General features: G+C 37.1%; 1 protein-coding gene across 1 annotated transcript in view; it reads left to right on the forward strand.

Moving 5' to 3' along the window:
- Window positions 1-21,010, forward strand: part of AGPAT5 (1-acylglycerol-3-phosphate O-acyltransferase 5) — a 54,296-nt gene that overhangs the window by 14,394 nt on the left and 18,892 nt on the right. The window contains exons 2-5 of the mRNA XM_036380099.2: window positions 463-532; window positions 741-856; window positions 6,056-6,145; window positions 13,369-13,459. Of these exons, the coding sequence (XP_036235992.1) occupies window positions 463-532; window positions 741-856; window positions 6,056-6,145; window positions 13,369-13,459 (367 nt within the window). The remainder of the gene's footprint in view (window positions 1-462; window positions 533-740; window positions 857-6,055; window positions 6,146-13,368; window positions 13,460-21,010) is intronic.

The raw sequence follows: 21,010 nt of genomic DNA on the forward strand, positions 1-21,010 counted from the left end.
AATAATGGCAAATGGTTGAGATTTTGTTCTTGATCTAATCCAGGAAAATTTACCATTTTAGGTTGAATGATAGCAGGTGTCTGGATAAAGCATGTCTTTTTCATTAGATCTATAAATTAAATTATTATTTTGTACATGTCTGTGATTCCTTATTAACTTCAATTATATTAATGTAGGGAGCTTGTGGCTGAAGGTCACATTCCATGGATCCAGTTCTGGGGCTATGGCACAAGAACAGAATAAGTTTCTTAAGCCATCATTAATTAATATTTATAGCTTTGTTGATATGACAGTTGTCTGTGTGGTGTACTGATGTAGTGATAGGGTGTTTGTCTGTTAATGATGCTAACTTGCTGACAGTTTTCATAGTAAAAAGCCTATTACTGCTTTGGATCTCATCACTGCCTAATGCAATGAAAGTAAATTATAAAGTAATACTGCATATTTTTTAATTTTTTTTAGGTAATTATCTACGGGGATTTGCCAAAAAATAAAGAAAATGTAATATATTTATCAAATCATCAGTGTACAGGTTTGTATTTCTTTTGCTTAACACTTTCATAGATTTTAAAAATCTGCTTGTCTGTTTACTGTGTCTCTTTCCAGGCTTGCCCTAACAAGCAAGAACTTCTAGTTCAGAAACCTTTAATGACATTTATACATACAACATGTACTTTTAGTTTCATCAGTGGCAATTAGGAGGTAATTTAGCTGATTGCTTTGGGCTTTTGTCGTTGCAGTTGATTGGATTATCGCGGACATGCTGGCGATCAGGCAGAACGCTCTCGGGCACGTCCGCTATGTCCTGAAGGATGGCTTAAAATGGCTTCCACTCTACGGGTGGTACTTTTCACAGGTGGGCCTTCACTCTTTCCTTGCTGTTTGTGAGTCAAACATGCGAGATGTACTTTCTCCCTGTTTTCCATGCATGCTGTGAAGGTGTGGTTCTGAGCTGGCATTCAATTATTTGAACATGAAAACAACTGGCTTCACTCAGAGTAGTTAGATGTGTATCTAAGTTGAGAAAGAGTTACTAAAAATTCAGTTTACTTTTCTAAATGAATACTTATAATAGAATTAAAACTGTGGAGTCTATTAGGAGTATTTCAGAATATTCTAAATATTTCAGAAAATTCTAAAACTTTGTTCTTTTTGCAATCTAAAACTCCAGTTTGTAGTCATGCTCTCAGAAGGTTAGCAGGTGTAAACAGACTCATTTTGCTGTGTATCATGCTACAAATTGGAAGGAAATTGGCATTACTGTTTGATGTACTTCTTTGTTTTTCAGTTGTTTGGGTTTTAGCACAATATAAAAGAGAGAAATTGGATTTTAGTGTAGTGTGGAGGAAAGGCAGATCCCACGTCCGTGAAAATGTTGATGGTTATTTTGGACTTCAATTATGCAAAAACCTGAGTCTAACAGTATTCCTACCTTTTTCTTTCTTCTCTTTCTGCATAATATTCCTTTTGTTCTTTCTAGTCTGAGAGCTCAACCTGATGTGAATCAATTTTATACAATTACTGAGAAACAGTGGGCCATGGTCACTGAGCAGCCAACATACTGAGTGGATATGATATTCAGTCTAAAATGGTGGAGAACAGTGTAGATTGCTTACTTCCCTAAAATCCTCTGTGAATCTGTCATGTCTGTTCTTTGCTTTTTCTGAAAGCAGAACTATTTCTATGTGAAACAAAATAAAATGTAGAGGTGGATGGGTTTGGAAGTACTGTCCTTTTTCTAGGTGAGCAGAAATGGCTTCATGATACTTATCTCAGGGTTTAGATGGGTGTTTAGTTAGAATATTTCTATTAGAATAGAAATGCCTAGAGTTTTGGGTAGTGGTTCCAAAGTGCTTATTCAATAAGATTTCTCTCCTTTGTCTTTTGCATTTTCTCTTCATGTGTTCTCTGAATATTAATCTGCTTTCTGTCCCTCACCCCATTGCCCAGGCAAAAAAATTAAGAAAAAAAACCAAACCAACCAAAACAAAACAACAAAACAAACAAACACACAAACAAAAACCCAAAATCCCAACCAAAACAAAACTAAACCCCCACATGCTTAGGAAAATATTTCTAATGAATTAGACAGTTTGATTGAATTTACTGTCAGCCCTGTCCAAGAGGGCAAGAAGGTGGAGAACGTTGAGAAAAATATTATGTTGGATATGATTGCAACAACATATTAATTTGTAAAGGAGTGTTTGAAGACAACTACAGGTGTGTGTCCAAATAGGAGGATTTACTCTTTCCCTCATCTTTGCAGCACATCCAATATCTTCAGCTTGATGGTTGAAAATCTTTGTTGTCTGTTGAATGAGCACTTTAGTGAGCAGGCTATAGATCTAGGCTGGAGCATGGGTGATTGCCATAGTTTCTGGTAAAATTGGTATGTTTAGAGAAGTGTATGCTGCAGAGAAAATGAGAAAACTGTTCGCAATTTCTTTTATTGGTAGGTCTGCTGTCCCTGTCCCCTTAATAACTACAAACTGTCAGACTCTGTCATACCTCACTAAGGGTATGCATAAGGAGAAAATTGAATTCTCAGTTGTCTAATGCTTGCCCTTAATGCTTCTTTACATTTTTTGTCCACCAAAGTGACTGATCTGCTGCATGGAAATAGGCTTTGTCCTTGCCTTTAGTCATTACAGTGGTGGTGATTTAAGTCTGCTTTAATTGAAATACAAACAGGATATATATTCCATCCACTATCACTAGATTTCCGGAAATTATTTTTTCAAGATTTTGGAAAATTACTTTTGCTACGTGGAATATCCGGTGCTCAGTTTCCTGAGCTGTATATTGACTGTTAAAAGGAGGTTCCTGTGGAAATTAATCTGAATGTTACCTACATTTTTAATCAAAACATGTATATATTAAATAAAATCTATTCAGATTTGGACTCCTCAAAAAATAAAACTTCTGCAAGATTTAGTGGGGAGTGATTATATATACATTTATATATATATTTAAATCAGTGACACAATTGACAGGCAGTGGTGATGCATATATGGCTAAATGACTGAGACGGGATGCAGAAGGCCTGCAGTGCAAGCTAATAGGTATTTTTATTGTTTTTATCACACCAAACAGTGCAAAAACATAAAACACTTCCTGCCCTTCCTGTTGATGTTCTGTCAGTGATGTCACTTACACTCCACTAAAAGTTTCCAGAGCCACATAATTACGCCATGCTTACGGAATTCATATTCCCTTCCTCAGGTAAACATCCTGTTTGGAAATAAACGTGGTCTGGATGTCCAGGAGAGCAAAATTCAGGCACAAAGGAAGTATATTTGTAAACACAATCCATTGTTGACTGAGAGAGGGGCTTTTAAAGTACAGCGGAAAAAAATTATAACCTTAAAAACAGTACTTCCAGAAATCTGTTTTGAAGAGCGTTCATATATTTGATCTCTTACTGAAAAGGAAATGCAATACAAGTTGGGGAATTTGAGCTGTATACAATCACATAGCTAGCATTCTTTTTTGAGGCAGCTATCTAATAGCAAGGAAAGAAAAGAAACACTTAAATTAACCTATTATGTTCCAAGTCTGATTTATTAAGTAAAATATTTTTCTTTTCCTAAAGCTGTCTTTATTATTTTTGGGTGGATCTGAATTAATTTTTTTGTCCCTATCATTTTCTACCAATTCATCCCATCACTCCTATTTGCTTATACTATCCAGTTCATTCCTATTTATCTTATATCCCTGATGAGGCTGGGATGTAATTTTGAAAAGTATTTTTGATACCCCACAGTTATCTTGACTTTCTATCATAGAGAGTATATCTTTATCTTTTCTGTTATCCAGCATCAGCTTGTGTACCCTTTTGGCTGTTCCAGAGTTTTAGCCACATATCCTGCCTCTCTTTAGCTTTGTACCCCTGAGCCATGGGGACCTGCCATGGTGGAGGAGCTGGAGTGAATGCAGGGAACGCTGATCTTGTGATACTTTGTCTGTTCTTATGTTACATGACTCTGTGCTCATTTACTTGAGAAGTGCAAATCTATTTCTGAGCATTAAAATGTCTGACATGCAGCACCAGATCTATCTTTGGTGTCATGGTGTATGTCCCTGACCAAAAAGTCCAATAGTAACTTCATTTGTCCAAGTTGACAAATCAAACAAGGAAAAGTTGGTTCAGTATTTTTCCAGTTTACTGCAACTGATTAGTAATTTGATGGTAAGGGAATGCCTGAATTCCAGGTTTCGCTCATTTATCAAGGCTTGACCTAGCTGAGCTCACAGAGAATGATGACCTACCTATTACATGGAGGTCTTATGTAGTAGATGAACTTTTTCGCATACTGAACTGAGTTTGCTCTTCCTGGAAGGGGTGATTGTGTTGGGTGTCAGAATACAGCTGGACTTAAGTCTGCTTCAGACTTCTGTTTCCCTTTAATAGTGTCAGATCTTGAAAACGGTCTTACATGTGGAGTGTGGAGATAACAAGGCTCTCTGTTTGCTACACAGCTGAAGAAACGTTTCTGTGTTCATGCTGCTTTCTGTCTGAAACTGTTAAACTGCTTGTGGGATGGTCCCAACACCATGCCACAGCCAAGCTCAGTGAGCTGGGGAATTCTGTTCATGGTTTTGGTCCCCTGCCAGTCACAGCAGCAGAGCTGAGCTAGAGCTGCCTACTTCACCTTGGGAGGGAACCACAGATGATAAAGTTAGGACAGAATATTTAGTATGCAGCTAATGTGTCATTGGCTTTCTGTTCCCTGTCACTACAGTCTTTGAAGAACAACTCAAAAGTCACATCCAACACCACTAGCTAAGCAGCCATCTCTCCACACCATGAAAAGCGAATGCTGAAAGCACTTTGCATGACCCCTTCTTCTGCCCTCCTCCTCCTAACCTTTCCAATTTTATTCCTGTCCATGCCAGGGACACAGCTCTGCATACAGCCACCAGCCCTGATTCTACCATGTACTGTATCTTTTCATGAGATCAGGTATTTGAGTGAGGCTCAGCTCTTAGGAGTTTTAATCTTGCTGTCATCTTTCTGTTAAGGGCATGCAAAACCATAAATGAACAGAAGTTGTCTGACAAATCCCAATACCAATTGTCATGGTGAACAGAAAAGAGTATTACCAAGTTATGGAGTCAGTCAGAAAACCCATGAAAACAATGTACCTTAAACCTGAAATTCTGTTATTTGGAAGCTAATCATGTTTTTTCCAGACTTCATTGTATCAGTAGTTCATAGTTGGTGCATGTTTGTTTACATACTCTTTCTCTGTAGATAAAACAACGTGATGGAAGAGGGAAATGATAGGGCAAATTTTTCTTGTGTGTACTTTTACTGAAATTTTGTGATAAATTGTGTGCAACAAGTTATAAAATTAATCTCTTTCAGGACATAGTTTTACTTTTTATAATAATTTTCAGTAAAAATACTTCTACAAAATTCTTTGCTTTGTGAAGATTTTGGTTTACTTATTTAATTATTTTCTTGGTATATAACTTCTTTATTAAAAGTCTGGTTCTCTAGTAAAATGCATGGAGGTTTTCAAAAACTATGCTGGTTACTTTTGTGCTATTGATAAATTTTGAAGTATGTATGTAGAAGTACGATACTTGCATTTCCAGTATTTGCATTAGTTACTATTTAAGAGAGGGCACATAGAATTGAAAGCATTGACCTGTAAGTACTTGCATGTGAGTAACTTCAGTTCTGTGATTTTCCCTTGATACACAAATGAAGCTGCATGTCAGCATTGCCAGGAATAAATATCCTGGGGTGACTTCTAATGCCATCTTCTAGTTAATCACTTAGCACCTTTAAACAAGACACTTCAAGTCTCTAATGCATTGGGAGAGGTTTATATCTGATTTTTATTTAAACGGATTTTGTGAGCTGAAGTATATGCAAATGTAAAATTAGTTTCACATGTTTTTGCGATAAGAGAAACCCTTGTAGGCAATTTGCAGCGTGAGTCATAAAGATGACTTGTCATTGTCTCTTGTTTGTTCTTCTGTCAGCTATTCTACTTTAAACTACTTAAATATTTAATGCTTTCCCCTTTTTTTTTCTCTCTGATAGCATGGAGGAGTCTATGTAAAAAGAAGTGCCAAATTCAATGAGAAAGAAATGAGAGAGAAGTTGCGGGCCCAGATGAAAGCTGAGACTCCAGTAAGCTTATACCTTCCTTCTCATTTCTTTGACTTTTTTAATGGCAAAGGCTTGTTGGAGAAAAGAGCCATGCCCGATATCCACAAACTACTAAGATGGTAATCATGGATTTGTTTTCTTTCTGTGTTTTTACAGTTACTTTCTGTGATTAGAGTGATACCTCTAATTAAACTAAGGAAAGTTTGACTGGTTCTTTATGATTGACAGCAGCTTTGTGGTCCTCTCTGTAGAGGACAAGGGGGGTCTGGACTTAGAACATGAACTATAGTACCTTCCTTGAGAAACCTTTATTTCAAAGGAGAAACCCTCTGTTTCAAAAGACAACATTTTGACTACTGTGTGCTTGTCAGAGACTGATACACTCGACTTCTAAAAGTCAAGAACCTTTCCTACCAAATGTTAATTAGTCATCACAATGATCAATCATTTTTAATGGCAGTGACATCTTAGAATTGAATAACTTTGTCTGCTATGCCTGGAGGAGGGAAAAAAAACCAAAACAAACTCTTGATAATTTTCTATTTGAAGAATGACTGTTACTGCCAAGTGACTTTTCTCATGACTCCCTGTATGGTTTGTGGCTCAGTGGTTAGAATCACTGTGCTTTGCTTCCATTACTTGCTGTGCATTAGACTTTTTTCTTCCTTTTTGGCCAAGCTAAAAGAAAACAACTAAGCAAACCTTGATATAGAACAGTGAAACTTCCACTTTATTTAAAATTGTGTTATTAGGACTTAGGCTCTCCATATTGTCAAAACTTTTATATCCTGAGACTTGGGTAAAAGGAGTTCATGGGCTGTTTTGACATTCATAATAGTATTTTTTTTTCTTATGTGGAGATGGTGAGTTTATGTTTGTGCATGTGTCTCTGTTGAAAAAGTAAATTGACCTTGTGCTTACTGAGGGGCTTAAATGAGTAAAGTGTCCCTATTTCAGACAGTGCTCCAACTCATTTTGTCTTCAGTTAAGATTTAACATTATTTTTTTATGTTATAATTAAGAAAAGAAAGTTCCAATTGTTAGCATATAAGTTAGGCCAGAAATACATTACAACAACTAAACAGTATCTAATCAAAGATGTTCATGGATGGTCATGTTCAGTGGTGGCAACCTGCACCCTCATTAGCAGGGAGCGTTCTGGGATATAAAGAGGTTGTGTTGCCTCATTATTTGCCATATGTCAGTGGTAAAGATTCTGCTTGCTGTAAAACTTGGGGTGTAATGGAATAAACAAAGGCTGCTTGCAGGATGTATGAAACATGCTTGTTGTTATCCCCCTAAGCAATTTTTCCCCCTGCAGAGTGCTGGTTAAGTTCATTTTAGTTAGTCTGGATGAAATAAGCCAGCAAGGTGTTTTCCTGCATAGGCCCATGGCTTTCTTGCTAGCTAAAAAGACAGGTTCTGCTTGAGTCTGGCTTTCTGCCTTCCCTCTGCACCCCCTAAAAAGCAGGAGTTTGTTGTTATTATAAGGTTTACATTGTGGTAAGAGTATTAATTTGAAGTCTGTGTTGAATTAATCTTCTCTAGAAAAATGTGTATTTTTCTTTTAATACGATCTTGGGAAGATGTGCCTAGAAACTCTTCTGATTATGTCCTTGGAAACCTGTAAATGGTGTTCAGCCTCACTGCAGTGTGTCATTTTAGCACAGTTGGAATGTAAGGAGAGGTTTAAGCATAATGCTTTTCTTTAAAGATAAGAACTGATGTGGGTTCTGCTTTCCATGTGGTTAGTAAGTGAAATAAATCCAGAAGTCTTTGTGGAATCATCTTTCTTCTCCCTCCTGAGTTGTGTGTAGATTGAAAGCCTACTAATCTATCAAAGTTAATGCCTAGTAAATATGAGACCACTTGGGTATGCTTATTTTTTGCTGCTGTTTAGCTCTCTGGGAGTTTGGTGCTATTGGAAATGAGCACAGAACCTGGATCTGGATACCAGGCAGTTGTTGCCATTTGCCTCATATTATCAGGCATTGCAGTATAGAAGAGAAATAAGTATTGCAGAATTTAATTGTTTAAAATCTTTCAGTCAAATGTATAGGGAGTGACACTTAAATTTACAAAACCAAAGTTGTTAAAAGCCTGTTTACTGAGGCAAATGTTTGCATCTGCAGGGGTAAAAGACACAGACCATTGAGCTGTCATTTGAGGGAAGACTAAACTTCTTTTAGCCCACTTTATCTGAGAATTTAAATGTAGATGCTCTTAAATGGCCTTTAACCTACAGTTATTACTGTGAGAAAAACATGATAACCTGTGTCCTTATTGCATTATTCATGCAGTTCTGAAACTGAGCATGACATTTACAGGCAACCATATTGCTTTTAAAATGAAGACATTTTGATCAAGTATGCCCTGAACTCATCAGCTTCATGCAAAAATAACTAATCTATGACTCTGGAATTTTCATGCACTATATGGTACAGCTCAGGGTGGACTTTCCTCACTGTAGTGGGCAGCTGGTGTAGCTTAATCATTCTGAGTGTACGTGGTGGAGTTCTTTCTTTAATGTGGTGCTAGAGATGAGCTGGCCTTTCAGCTGCTCAGGAAAGATTTATATACCAATAAAGAAGAGATGGACGGGAATCTGTGTTAAGGGTCACATTGTTATTTACAGTTTCTCTCTGCATACAATTTAAACAAAAGAATCCAGATGATTAATGTTCAGTCTGTCTGGAGCCATCCCTTTTCCCATTAAGAAATTGAAGATGTGTAGGAAAACAGAACCAGTCTTCTGTTCTCCTTAGCATAGCAAGTTCTTTACTGCTTCTCTGTGGACCTTTTTTTTATTATTTTAAAGGTATGACAAGTAAATTTGAGTTAAAACTGACGGACAAAGTAAGGCTCCCTCTTGGCCTCTTACATGCACAGTATAACTTGCTCAGTGCTCTGATATGCCTCCTTTTGTGTAGACAACAGTGGACTGCATGATTCTCCTTGCTCACCTTGTCTTGTGACTTGCACCCACCTGTCTGCTATAAACAGCCCCTTTTCCTGCCCTCAGCTCTGCAACTGGTCCACGCCTCTTCCCAGATGCAGCCCAGCAGTGTCAGACAGGCACAAAGCTGATAGCAGACTGAAACATTGTTGCACCTGTGTTTTCTTAGTGGGCATCTTGAACTAATATATTTTCTTAGTTGTTTCTGGAAGTCACTTTGCTTTTCAAACTCTCATTGAATTATATGCTTAAATGGTGCATTATTAGGACTTCTGTTGATAAAACTCACTCAAGATGTGATTTGGTTTAAAATTCCGTAAAATTTGACTGATTGCTAACAAATTGCAATCATATGTCTTGTGACTGAAAATGTCACTTCTATTTTTTTCATCATGCATCCAGAGTAGGAAATCTGCATTCTGAGATGTGGGATTTAACCCTGTACAACCAATATTTAGCTGATTACTATGTGTTTTGGTTTTGTCATTCATTCAGTCATAGAACAATCATTGTCATATGAAGAAATGCTAATCAAACAATAAAAACATAGAGGTTTAATTAATACAACTCTTATGAGGCTTAATGTAATAATTTTGTGATATGGTTACTAATTTGCAAATCCTTGACAACCTTATAAATCACGGATGTCCTTGCCTGCTTCTTCCACATCGCCTTTGTATTTTGTTCCAATTATACCAGATAGGCTTTCTCATACCATATGCTTTTCAGTTACTGATCTGAGGGGTAGTGTTTCTCATCCAATTCACTAGAAGCATACTTTCTAGGCAGTGGTCTAAATGGATGCAGATATGAATCTGTTTAGCTGTCAGGATACAATAGCAGTAATAATAATACTAAAATTAAGCAAGTGCATTGTGTAAGACAATTTTGAATTTTGTAAATTAAAATATTTGTTTTCCCTTTTTCACATGAGAGCAGCAAAGTAAATGCAAGATACCTTTAGTCAGTAGTTACCACTTCTTCATGCCCTGTGTTCTTCTACAGAGTAGCATCTACTCACTCCAGGACATTCTCCAAAGCCCTTTGCCACCTTTTCTTGCTGTATGTTTATGGTTGTTCTGTATTCCAGGGACTTGTGTGTCGCTTTGCTGCTTTCCTGTGCTTCACTCACACCAGCTCAATTTGTGGCACTCTGCTATCTCAGCTATCTCAGGGACTCCCTCAGCTGCCCTATCCCCTCTCTGGGAGCACGACCCCCTCTTAATGCCATTGCCATTTCTGTTTGCCTGTGAGACTCTGACAGTGCTGGGGAAATGAAGCATTGCTGTTTGGGAGAATGCAGTTACCATCTCCCGTTTATTGCATTTGTGGGTTGTGGCAAGTGCACGGACATTGCACTGGGGACTCTTCAGGCCCTGACTGGCAAAATGCAAAAGACTTGCATCTTTTTTGATTTTCTGGCTCCAGCAAGAATCAGTAGGGTTCTACTAAATGAATCCTGATCCACTCCTTGAAACTTTCAAATTGATGAGAGATACCAAGTTTATTGACACCCACCCATTACACAGATGGAATTAAATGCATACCTGAGCATAGGCACCTATTGCTTGGGTTAAAATTGGTGTCTCAGTGAATCAGGGACTGTGGTAATCCAAAACTGTCTCTCTGCTGTTTTGAACATGAGCACTGTATTTTGCAGCAATAAAGTGTGTAACTTTTATGTAGCTAATTGCCCTAACTCAAAAATCTGTATTAAAAATAGCCTAAACTGCAGCTAGTGTTTCTAGGCAATTAAAATGTTCCTACAAGTTCTTATTTCAAGTTCAGGGGAGCTTATTTAGTTATTAAAATCTTAGAGATTTGTAGTTCTTACAGTGTTTGGAAATAGTGCTTAAGGATTTAACTTCTGCTGCCCATGGTGGGAGAAAAGCCAGTTGTACAAGTGGTTCTGGCACTGCAGGATATCTTTGTCTTGTGCAGGACTATATGTGAGTATAAGTAGGTCATCTATTTACATTCATGAGTTCTACTGTTAAAAGAGTCCTAATGAGCTATATAGTAGGTTATTACATGCTGAATTTAATGCAAAGGCCAGTCCTCTGTCTTGTTGGTATGCTTTCAACTCAAGAGATATTCAGATTCTGGTCAACAAACCTGTTTGGCTGCTTGTGTTGTAGAAGTTTACTAATAAGTAAAATACAATTTCAGTCCCTGGTTTGTGTTACACATAGGACTGCAGTAAGTAGATACTGTTCCCTGTTGTGCAACCAGCTTTTGGGGGTGATTATGTGCTTTGAAGACCGGTAACAATGTTGCCTGCTTGTAAATGCTGAGCTGTGTACCAAGACTGGTATTCCTGTCCTGTGTGCTTCATTTCCTATGCTCTATAACCTGTTACCATCTCTGTATTACCCTTTAGAGCTGAGCAATGCAGTCTTTAATGGGGGTGCAACTGGAAGAGCTCATCTTGAAGTACCATTTTAAGCATCCAAATTACAAGTTTTGCACATAAGCACATATATGAAAAGACAGAAAAATGCATCTGGATTTGAATGTTTTACTTAGTCACTTAAAGTTTTCCTAAAGTTTTACTTAGTCACTTAAATATTTCAACATTATACTTCTTATATGAAATGTATAGATGACTGGGGGAAGTGCAGACTACATCTGGGTCTAAGGATTCCTTTACTTGTCCCTATACTTATGCTACAGTTATATATGAAAAAGTAAGCACCTTGACTCTTAAACCCATTTTCTTTTGTTCCCTCACCACCAGATCTATGCATATCTTGCATTTCTGTGGGTCCTTGAACATTCTTGGACTTCACCTGCCTCTGCAGTCTGGCAGTTTCCCCCAAACATACTGTACAGTCTTTCTCCTAACTCTCTTTACTGACACTGGTTTTGCTATTTTTGATGTTCGTTTCCTTTTTTCTTCCCCTGTCAGGTTCTAGGCTATGTACTCAGCTCTCCTTTTCTTGATCTCCAGCTGGCTTCTCTGGTTGGCACATTTCCTAGATTTCTTCCCACCTCTGCATTTTAGTGCACCTTTCAACCTTCCTCACTGTGGGGTGATTCTGGAGAGGTCATTTGCTGGGGCCTGTCTTTTGGCATTCAGCCCTTTCTGTAGCTGTTCCACAATCATTAAGTGCAAATACCAGCACACACTGATATTTTGTGGGCCAGAAGCACAAAGTTGCATTCCTATGTGTCTCTTTCTGAGTTTTTATTTAACTTTGCATCTTAATGTGATGTGCACTCCAATTCTCAAAGTCTCTGTCTAATCACTGATAATATTCCTTGGACTGTTTTGTAAATCCATTATCTTATTTTCTTTCAAATGTGTCTTGAGACTGCTTTCTTCAAAGTTAATAAATTAAGTATTTACAGTAGGCATTTTACTATGAATGTGTTGTGTTTAACTCCATAGCAGTTATCATTCGTGACCATAGTTGCTTCTGCAGATGAGCCCCCACTATGGAATTTTCACTGTTTAAGTGATGTTTTGCATCAGCTTTGTTTGTAGGAGATTATGCATCACACACACACACACACAAAGCCCGAAACCCCTCTGTTCTGTTTCAAAAGAAAATGGAAAATTGTCAAATTTGACTCCTCCTATTTGGATACATAACTTTACAGTCAGATATGCAGATACCTGGGCAACCTTTACCTTTGTAGTCATTTGAGAACCCATAGGTTTGGTGCTGAAAGACAAGCAAATTAATTTACTGGGGAAATCTAACCTTGCAGACATTCATGCTTAAAGGAATGTGACTTTAAAGTTCAAATTACGCTAAACTATGAGTTTGAGTTCCTAATATATTTAATATCCAATTCAGAGAGAGACATAAAAGGCACAAAAGATCTATCATTTCAATTTATAATCTTTCTAATAAAGAATAAATTATTGCATATTTCAGTATAAGGAAAGACTAGAGGCAAGATCACTATTAAAAAAAAATTGGTCACTTTGTGATTTATTTGTCTGTCTTTTCAAAATCTCTTAAAACTGATATTCTTGTTGATATCAGCTGCTCCTGAATTGATGACTTCTGTTGACACATGCTGTCTCCCTTCCTAAATCACGTGGAGTATATTCTATGGTGTATTTTCAAAGGAAATTATTATGAACCTTGAGCAGTAAGTTTCTTAGAGCTAAGAAGTTTTAGCTCAAGTATTCTGATTTTCTTTTGATCCTTACAATACTCAATGGTGTGAGCTAAATACAATATGGACCTATAAAGTGTTGATAATTTCTGTAAAAGCAGTCAGTTTACATTCATCATAAGAACTTGTCTGTTTTGTTTCTTTTTTAATTCCACAGATGTATTTAGTGATTTTTCCAGAGGGGACTCGTTACAATCCAGAAATACCAAAAGTCATTGCGGATAGTCAATCATTTGCTGAAAAGGAAGGTAAGCAAAAAAAATTTTGAAAGAATTCTTTTGTTACTGTGCTAACATATATTATATAAAATTGTTACATAATATGAAGATCATCTCACCTTAACTGGACTTTTAAACCTGCTTGGTATTTAAAGCTTTAGAATAGTATAAACTACTGTTTTGCTTTCAGAATAAGATTAAGGTAGTTCATATACAGACATTTCACACATTTTACAATGTACAATAGTAACAGTACTCCAGAAGGCTCTCTGCAGTTTCTACCTATAGCTGTGTATTTACTTATCTTCTTGCTCCTTAAGGTTGTAGGATTTGCCTACACTGAATCAGGGCACTGGTCCATCTAAGTTGATATTGTAGCTCCAATTACAGTTGTTAGTCAATATAAAGAATATTTTGCATAAAGCTTGTTGTGCTTTAAAAGAAAGAGTCTTCCATCATTTCACTTTTAATTAGTGTTAGTACTCCTATGGCATTTTGGTTTTCTTCCTCTCTCACCTTCCAGTCTCACTGTTCCATGGTTGAACTTTATTCTGGAGTTGCTTTGATTGTTGGCATTGTCTCTATAACACAGATGGAATTACTTCATCTTCAGAAAGGCTTGCAGAAAATCCAAGAGTCCCAAGATTTTTCATACTTTCTCACATTGTATGCACGTAAACTTTAAATCCAACACTTCAGTGAGCATGTTTCCTGATTTTGTTTTTTCCTGTTGACCAAAAGTGAAATAATTCACTCTAAAAGTAAACAAAGAATAACAAATAGGTCTGGTAAATTCATCTCTGTGACACACTGAAATGAATTCACAAGTCTGTGAATCAGCCTGTTGAGATAATCAAGCTATTAAGTATTGTTAGCTCTTGTCCAAAAGGATATATGCTTTTCTTCTCCTTGGGAAGAATGGAATTTGTTTGCGTGTATGAGCAGGAGAGCTGAAGTCATAATGTATTTGTTCATCGCTTCAGTTTCCTGTCGGAAATGAAAGTCAAATGTTTCATTTAGGTTGGTGGTTCCTTGAGAGTTCAGAGGGAGGGGGTTGTTTGATAGTTTTTTTTTTCCTCACCTTCTTCTTCAGGGAAAAGGCTCTTACTGTTTTACTATTATTTTATTTCACCTTTTAATTATATCTCTGCAGTCTGCAAAACAGTAAAACACTGCTTTTGTGCTTTCAGAGCACCTGTTTGTTTCTTGTAATGGTTTTCTCTCCAGTACTGGTCTGTTTTTATTTTGCAACAATTACTCCTTTTAAAAACTCTCACAACAAATAATTATTAAGCAAGAAGTATCTCCAATTCTGTTGCAGAATCCTCTTGATCTCCTTCTCCCCACTGCTAAATTATTTTGTTGTTGGCCTCTGTCCCACTTTTTAGGTGGGGAGGATGGGAGGCAGTCTATGCTCCCCTGGGGCCCTGCTCACCTGCATGTCCACACAGATACAGATGCTCAGGGGAACTGGTGCATCCCTCCCCTCGTGCAGGTGTGTTGAGAAGCAGGGGCCAACACTGAGAGCAGAACCAGGCTGTTCTGAGGGCTGAGCCTCGAGCACGTGCCAGTCCAGGGCACATCCCAGTACACTGGGAGCTGTGGGGATGGGGAGCTCCACCTGGCTGCTGGCAGGATGTGATCCCAGCTCCCCAGGGTCCCACCCTGCTGCTGTGCAGTGCTGCTGGCCCTGACCTGGGGCTTGCCCTGGGCAGCCCCGGTGTCCCCGCGGTGCCAGCTGGGTGCTGGGGCTGCAGCATGGGAGCCACCATGGCCACGGGCAGGCTGAGCCACGGCCGCCTCCCCAGGAGCGCTGTTCCAGGAACTGCTGAGCTCCAGCAAACACACCTTGCCATGCTTGTCCGAGAGATCCCAGGGACTTCTCACTTCCTACAGTTGTAGGAAGGGTAGTAACACACAGCAGTTCTGCCAGCCAGAGGAATGAGGAGGACATACTGTAACTTACAGTTTAAATAAAATTGCATGTGATTCTTTGTGGGGATATAATGTAGTCTAATAATTTAGTTTTGTCATCTTAGTATATTTGTTACAGAGCACGGTGCTTCACTGTGGGCCTTACCAACACATAGGGGAATTTGTTTCCTTTTTTTTATTTTGAAATGATTTTTTTCCCTACATTTTTGCTCAATTTTATGTTGACAAAATACTGCAAGTCTAATATTGGGAAAAGTGGTTTAATTAAGAAAAATTAAACTAGAAACCAATGTTAGAATCAGAGCTATTACCCCCAAAGATAACAAAGCTATTCCTAGAGCACAAGCATAACTCAATTTTTATGATGCTGTCTGAAATACTGGTTTTGACATTAGTGTGTTTATGTGTTTTAGTAGTTTTGCAGAGAGGAAGTATAAAAAGGCTTTTGTGGGATTTTACTTTTACTCTCTGTGAGCTGCATCCTCTTCTAGAGAAGATTCATTGGTTTAGGCAGAATTCTTGGGCTGAACTTAATTACCTGCTCTTAGTGGGACCAGTTGATGAGCTGCATCTCATATGTTGATGTTCTTTTTAAGTTTTGCATACAGTTACTGACTCTTTACAGTTGATCCTAGGACCAGTTTGACAAAATGAAATTTAAAATTAATTTTACAATGAAGTATTGTGACATACCTGATTTCAACTATTGTGTGTTCACTCCTTGATATGAATATTTAAATAAATCTTAACTGTCTGTGAATAGGATGGAAGGACATCAAGCAGCAAAAAAATTAAAACTCTAAGCCCTTGAAAGAGAGGCAGCATTTAAAAATACCAATAATAATTCATGTTACAGTTTATTTTACCATAGGGCTTGAGTTCTACACAAAATCTCAATTTCTAGCAAGAAAAGATGGCTTTCTTCTTTATGAAACAAGCAAATCAAACACACAGGGTGGGTCCATTGTAAGCTCTGTACAGTAAATTGAATTCAAGTCAGAATTAGCAACAGAAAGTTGGTTACTTCCAGGAATACTGATTTTGTGGTGATGAACTGAGAATGTTGTCATCTAAGGGCAATGCTAGTGCCTCCAAAAACTGAAGGATTACTCACATCTTTTACAAGTGGCAGAAGATTCCCTCAGATCAGCTTCTTACCTGGGATAAAAGGTAAACTCAAAATATGTTTGTTTGGTTGTATTGGGAAAGAAACTTGTTGACATTTGAAAATGAAAGCAAAAGTCTCTAAAACTAAGTTGTTTGGTTATTTGTAGTAGGGTTAATGCAGGAGTTAATCATAGAACAAGTTGAATTTTGTAAAGTTAAGATAATTAATCCAGTATTTATATTTTTTTACCAAAATAATAATATTTACTGGATTTTTACAGCTACAACAAGCTACATAAGCCACGTGTTGCCACAATATCAGATGTAGATGTGTGTTAGGTTTTCTCACTTCTGGTGGAGGCTTCCAAGCTAAGGGGCATGTGTGCCATGTAACTGGATTTGAGCCTGATACACTTCATTGTCCTCTCCTGGCACAAAGTAGGTGCCTGGGTGAGATGACTCCAGGAATTGCTACCAGGATGGGCACTCCTTCCATGTTTCAGTATGGTTAGTGACTCCCATGTTTCTAATGGTACATATTGCAACATTCCCCTAATCAAATATTTCTTCCTCTGCTCTCTCAAAGAACTAAGAATATGATAGCATGGGTTTTGCCCCTTGTCTTCTGAGGTTTTGCATTCCAGTTTCCAGTATTTAAGTATATAGACAGTAGTCAAGTTTGCTTTTGTTTTCCACTGTGTGGGAGTGGTCAGCCAACATGATTCCTGTCTTCAAAGTCTGATGCAGTCACTCACCTTACATACTGGTGATGCCTTTCAGGCTCTGTTCCATGGGTTTAGAAATCTTAAAAGTGCAGGACTTCTTCCCCACTAGTCAGTGAGCTTGAGTTGCTGAGTCCAGTCTTAATATATAGGTGGGACTCATATTTTCATAGGGATTTAACTAAGTTTGTCATAATAATAGAAGTGGTAATTTTTATTGGGTCTATTTAATTCAAACTGTAAATCTTTTAAGCCTGGGTCTTTTTAATGATATTGGACTATAGAGAAAAATGTTTATAAACCCTGTGATACACATGATGGTTATTTTTTTTGTGAACTTCTGGTATAAAATTTATTTCATTTGTATGTAGCCAAAATATCTATGTGTGGATTTCTTATCATTTTGTAGTAGTCAGTCATAGAATCACAGAATATGCTGTGTTGGAAGTTACCTATCAGGATCATTGGGTCTGAATCGTGGCCCCGCACAGAATATCCCAAACACCACAAATTTCTTTGGTTTAGTAGAATATTAATTCTATCAAGATGTTAACATATGGCATTTTAAAAATTTGAAAATAAATAGAAATAATCCAAAGCCCTCCTACTCCTAATATTACCAACTCTGAAAAGTCAAAGCCAAAGGGATGAGAAGCTTCTTAAATTTAACTTGGCTTGTTTTTGCTGAATGAAGACAAAACAATCTTCCCTGGTGAAAGGCGTTTTTGGAATTTTGTATTAATGTTCAATTTCTTACAAAGGTCATTTCATCAAGCAAATATTTAAGGTATGCATTTATTATCTTCTTTGGTTTTATGCAGAAAAGTTGCTAATGTAAATATTTTTTAATGCTAAGCTTAGCTTGACAAATATGCTTTCTGCTAAGATGTTTGTGTGTGCAGGATATGCTTATCTCAAAATTATTTACAAGTCATGTAAAAAAGAGGTGTTTCAATGGAGCGAATTGAAAATGTTTCCCTTCTAGATCTTGGCATTAATTTTCAATTGTATTCTAAGGCAATTCAAAGTGTTCAGTATCCTTAAAGGTTATTTGGAATTGTCTCTAAAGAAAATAGCTTTTGGTGGTATTTATTCTACACTTTCATGAAAGCAAGCTTGGTCTAAAAGTGCTCAGTGAGATGTGGACAAAGAATATAGTTTTAAAAAAGAGTAGGTTATGGACCTTGAGTAGCATTTGAGACCAAGCATTAGAATGAAGTAAGGGTCTGTGTTGTTAAAAGCCATCCTTAGGAAATTAAGATAGGAAAACAAGAAGCTACATTGTATTTCTGTAAGTACCCATCTTGGAAGAAAGTGTACCAATGTGTGGTGTCTCCCATGTCTTGCTGTGGGCTGGTCATGCTCTTCCCGTGGAGATTAGTTGCATTTCCTGTATGCTTTTGTACATGGTAACAGAAAAGCAATTTTACTAGTGCATGCAGTTTTTTATACTGCTATCATCTGAGTCCTGTTTCTGTAAGTTGATGGAATACTAGCATACAAATGGATGAGCTCTCCCACCATTGTTATTTTTTAAGTCTAATTATTGACTCTGGTCATATAATATATAGTATAGTATAGTTTCAATATATATAGTAAAGCTTTGAATCACTGGAGGCATTCCAGAAAGCTGGTGGGAGCTCAAGAGCTGGGTGAGTACTTGGGACACTGCACATAACTGCAGAGCTGCAGTTTTTCTGTCTAATTAGTAATTCAGTCTAATCTCTTCACTGCACACACATTCACATGGAAAAGGAAAGATCTAATTGTTCTTGAAATCAATTCATTGCTTTTCACCCTGGTTTTAGTTTTTGTGTACGTGAAAGTTGAGTTTCAATACATGGTTTCATGGGGAGGGGAGAGAGGTGTGGAGACCTCAAACTAATTCTGACATGACATCCACTTTCAGTGAGTAATTAACTTGTGTTGATGAAATGTGGTAATGCTGATGTAATACACATAGAGTATTCTTAAATTAGAGCTGAGGATTCTTCCTGTTTACTTTTTCAAATGTGGTGTGTACACATCAAGGGTAGAAATATAACTAACAAAGTCCAACTCTGAAAATGTGGATGGCCTGCCTGTACTGAACAGCTCTTTGAGTTTCTGGCCTGGATCAAGAGGATGGCAATCTTCTACACAGAGTTGTACTTAGCTGCTTATATGTTACTTCACCCTGATGAAGTTGGATAAATGATGCTTTGTTTAGTGTCTTTTTGTTATTTTGTGTTTAGATGAAAAAAATCAGTTCTATAGATGTTAATGATTAGGGCCTTTGTACTTGTCAAAGTAATTATTTTATTTCATTCAGTTTTCTTGCAGACTTTCTGATGTAATTCTGCATCTTACAATAATGTAGTAAATGGATGATTTTTGAAGTATCACTCCTCATCATATTTCTTCAGATTTTCTTCTTTTTTTTAATGTCTATCATTCAAAAGTTAGAAGAGCAAAGCTATGGCTTTTTAAGGTAGAACATTCCAATATTACTAGTATCTAGTTCATTTTCTTTGGCATTTAAAATAAAATCTCATGACCTTAAATACTTTGACAGAGGGTCCTAACTGTATTGCACAACATTAAAAACAGTTTAAGCACAGTGTGTTTTGTGAATTGGATGCAGGCAGCTTGCCAAGGTAACTATACTGTAACTACTTGGTTTTAAATTCTGTTATGTTGATTTTAGCAAAGATCATAAGTAATTGCAAGAATATGTGATAATGTTTTTATAGAACAGATTCTTTTAAAGGATGTGCTGAACTGGTGTTGCTGCATATTTATCATGCACTGTAGTGTTTCTGAATAATGGATTATGGACTTTATTGATTTAGATACATACTCATATTGTACTTAAACTCTCAAGAGCTCACTGAGAGCATGTGGAATAGGAGTGGCTCATTTGCACTTCACAGATTGTCACTGACTATCTTCATCATCAGAACTGGACATGGATTAAAAAAAAATTAGCAGTTAATAGCCATAGATACCTAACTTAATAATTTGTCTAGATGATTCAGTTCTCACAATTTTCCCTTTTTCTTCCTCACAGTAATAGTTTGGTGAAGGGGAAGATGAGTTGGGCAGGAAAGGAATGACAGTGTTTTTAGAATATGTTTGGGAATTTCGCTCAGCAAGAGTTGTGTAGAGTGTCATGTCAGCACTAATAACATTGCTGACACAGCACAAGAATATTCAGTGCTTCATTTACAGAGTAAACATTTTGAAACATAACATAATTAGCTGTTTGATGTAACAGTTCACAAGCTAAGAAAACACTACCACTATGTTATGCTTCAAAATATTTACATGATCCATATAACATTTTGCATAGACAGTTATCACTGTTGCCGGTAAGGCATGGAACAATGGCTTCAGAAGGAGTGCTGATAAAAAGTCTTTTATCTTTGCATTCAGACAAGGAGATTCTTAGCAAATATTAAAAAATCAAGATAGTGACTTATATTGAAATTTTCTACTCTTAAGAACGTTAAGATTGGTGTAGAAATGAGCATTATCTCACAATGTTCACTAGATACTTTCATAATGTTAGATCAAAGTATGTTTTACCCAGCAAGGGAGTTCAGTACAAAATCAGGACATAATATAGAATGTTTTGAATTGATTTAGCAAGCAGAAAGGTATCAAAAGCAATAACACAATACTTTGGTTTAGAAAAATTTCCTGTTCACCCACCAGGAACCAGTAGATTCACCAATGGATGGTAAGCCAATGAAAAATAGGCTAGAAATGAAAAGCCACGATTTTATTCTGATACTTCTCTTTGAGAAAGATACACATAGAAAAATACTGAAAAATT

This window comes from Molothrus ater, chromosome 3 (assembly GCF_012460135.2).
Source record: "Molothrus ater isolate BHLD 08-10-18 breed brown headed cowbird chromosome 3, BPBGC_Mater_1.1, whole genome shotgun sequence".
Lineage (NCBI taxonomy): Eukaryota > Metazoa > Chordata > Aves > Passeriformes > Icteridae > Molothrus > Molothrus ater.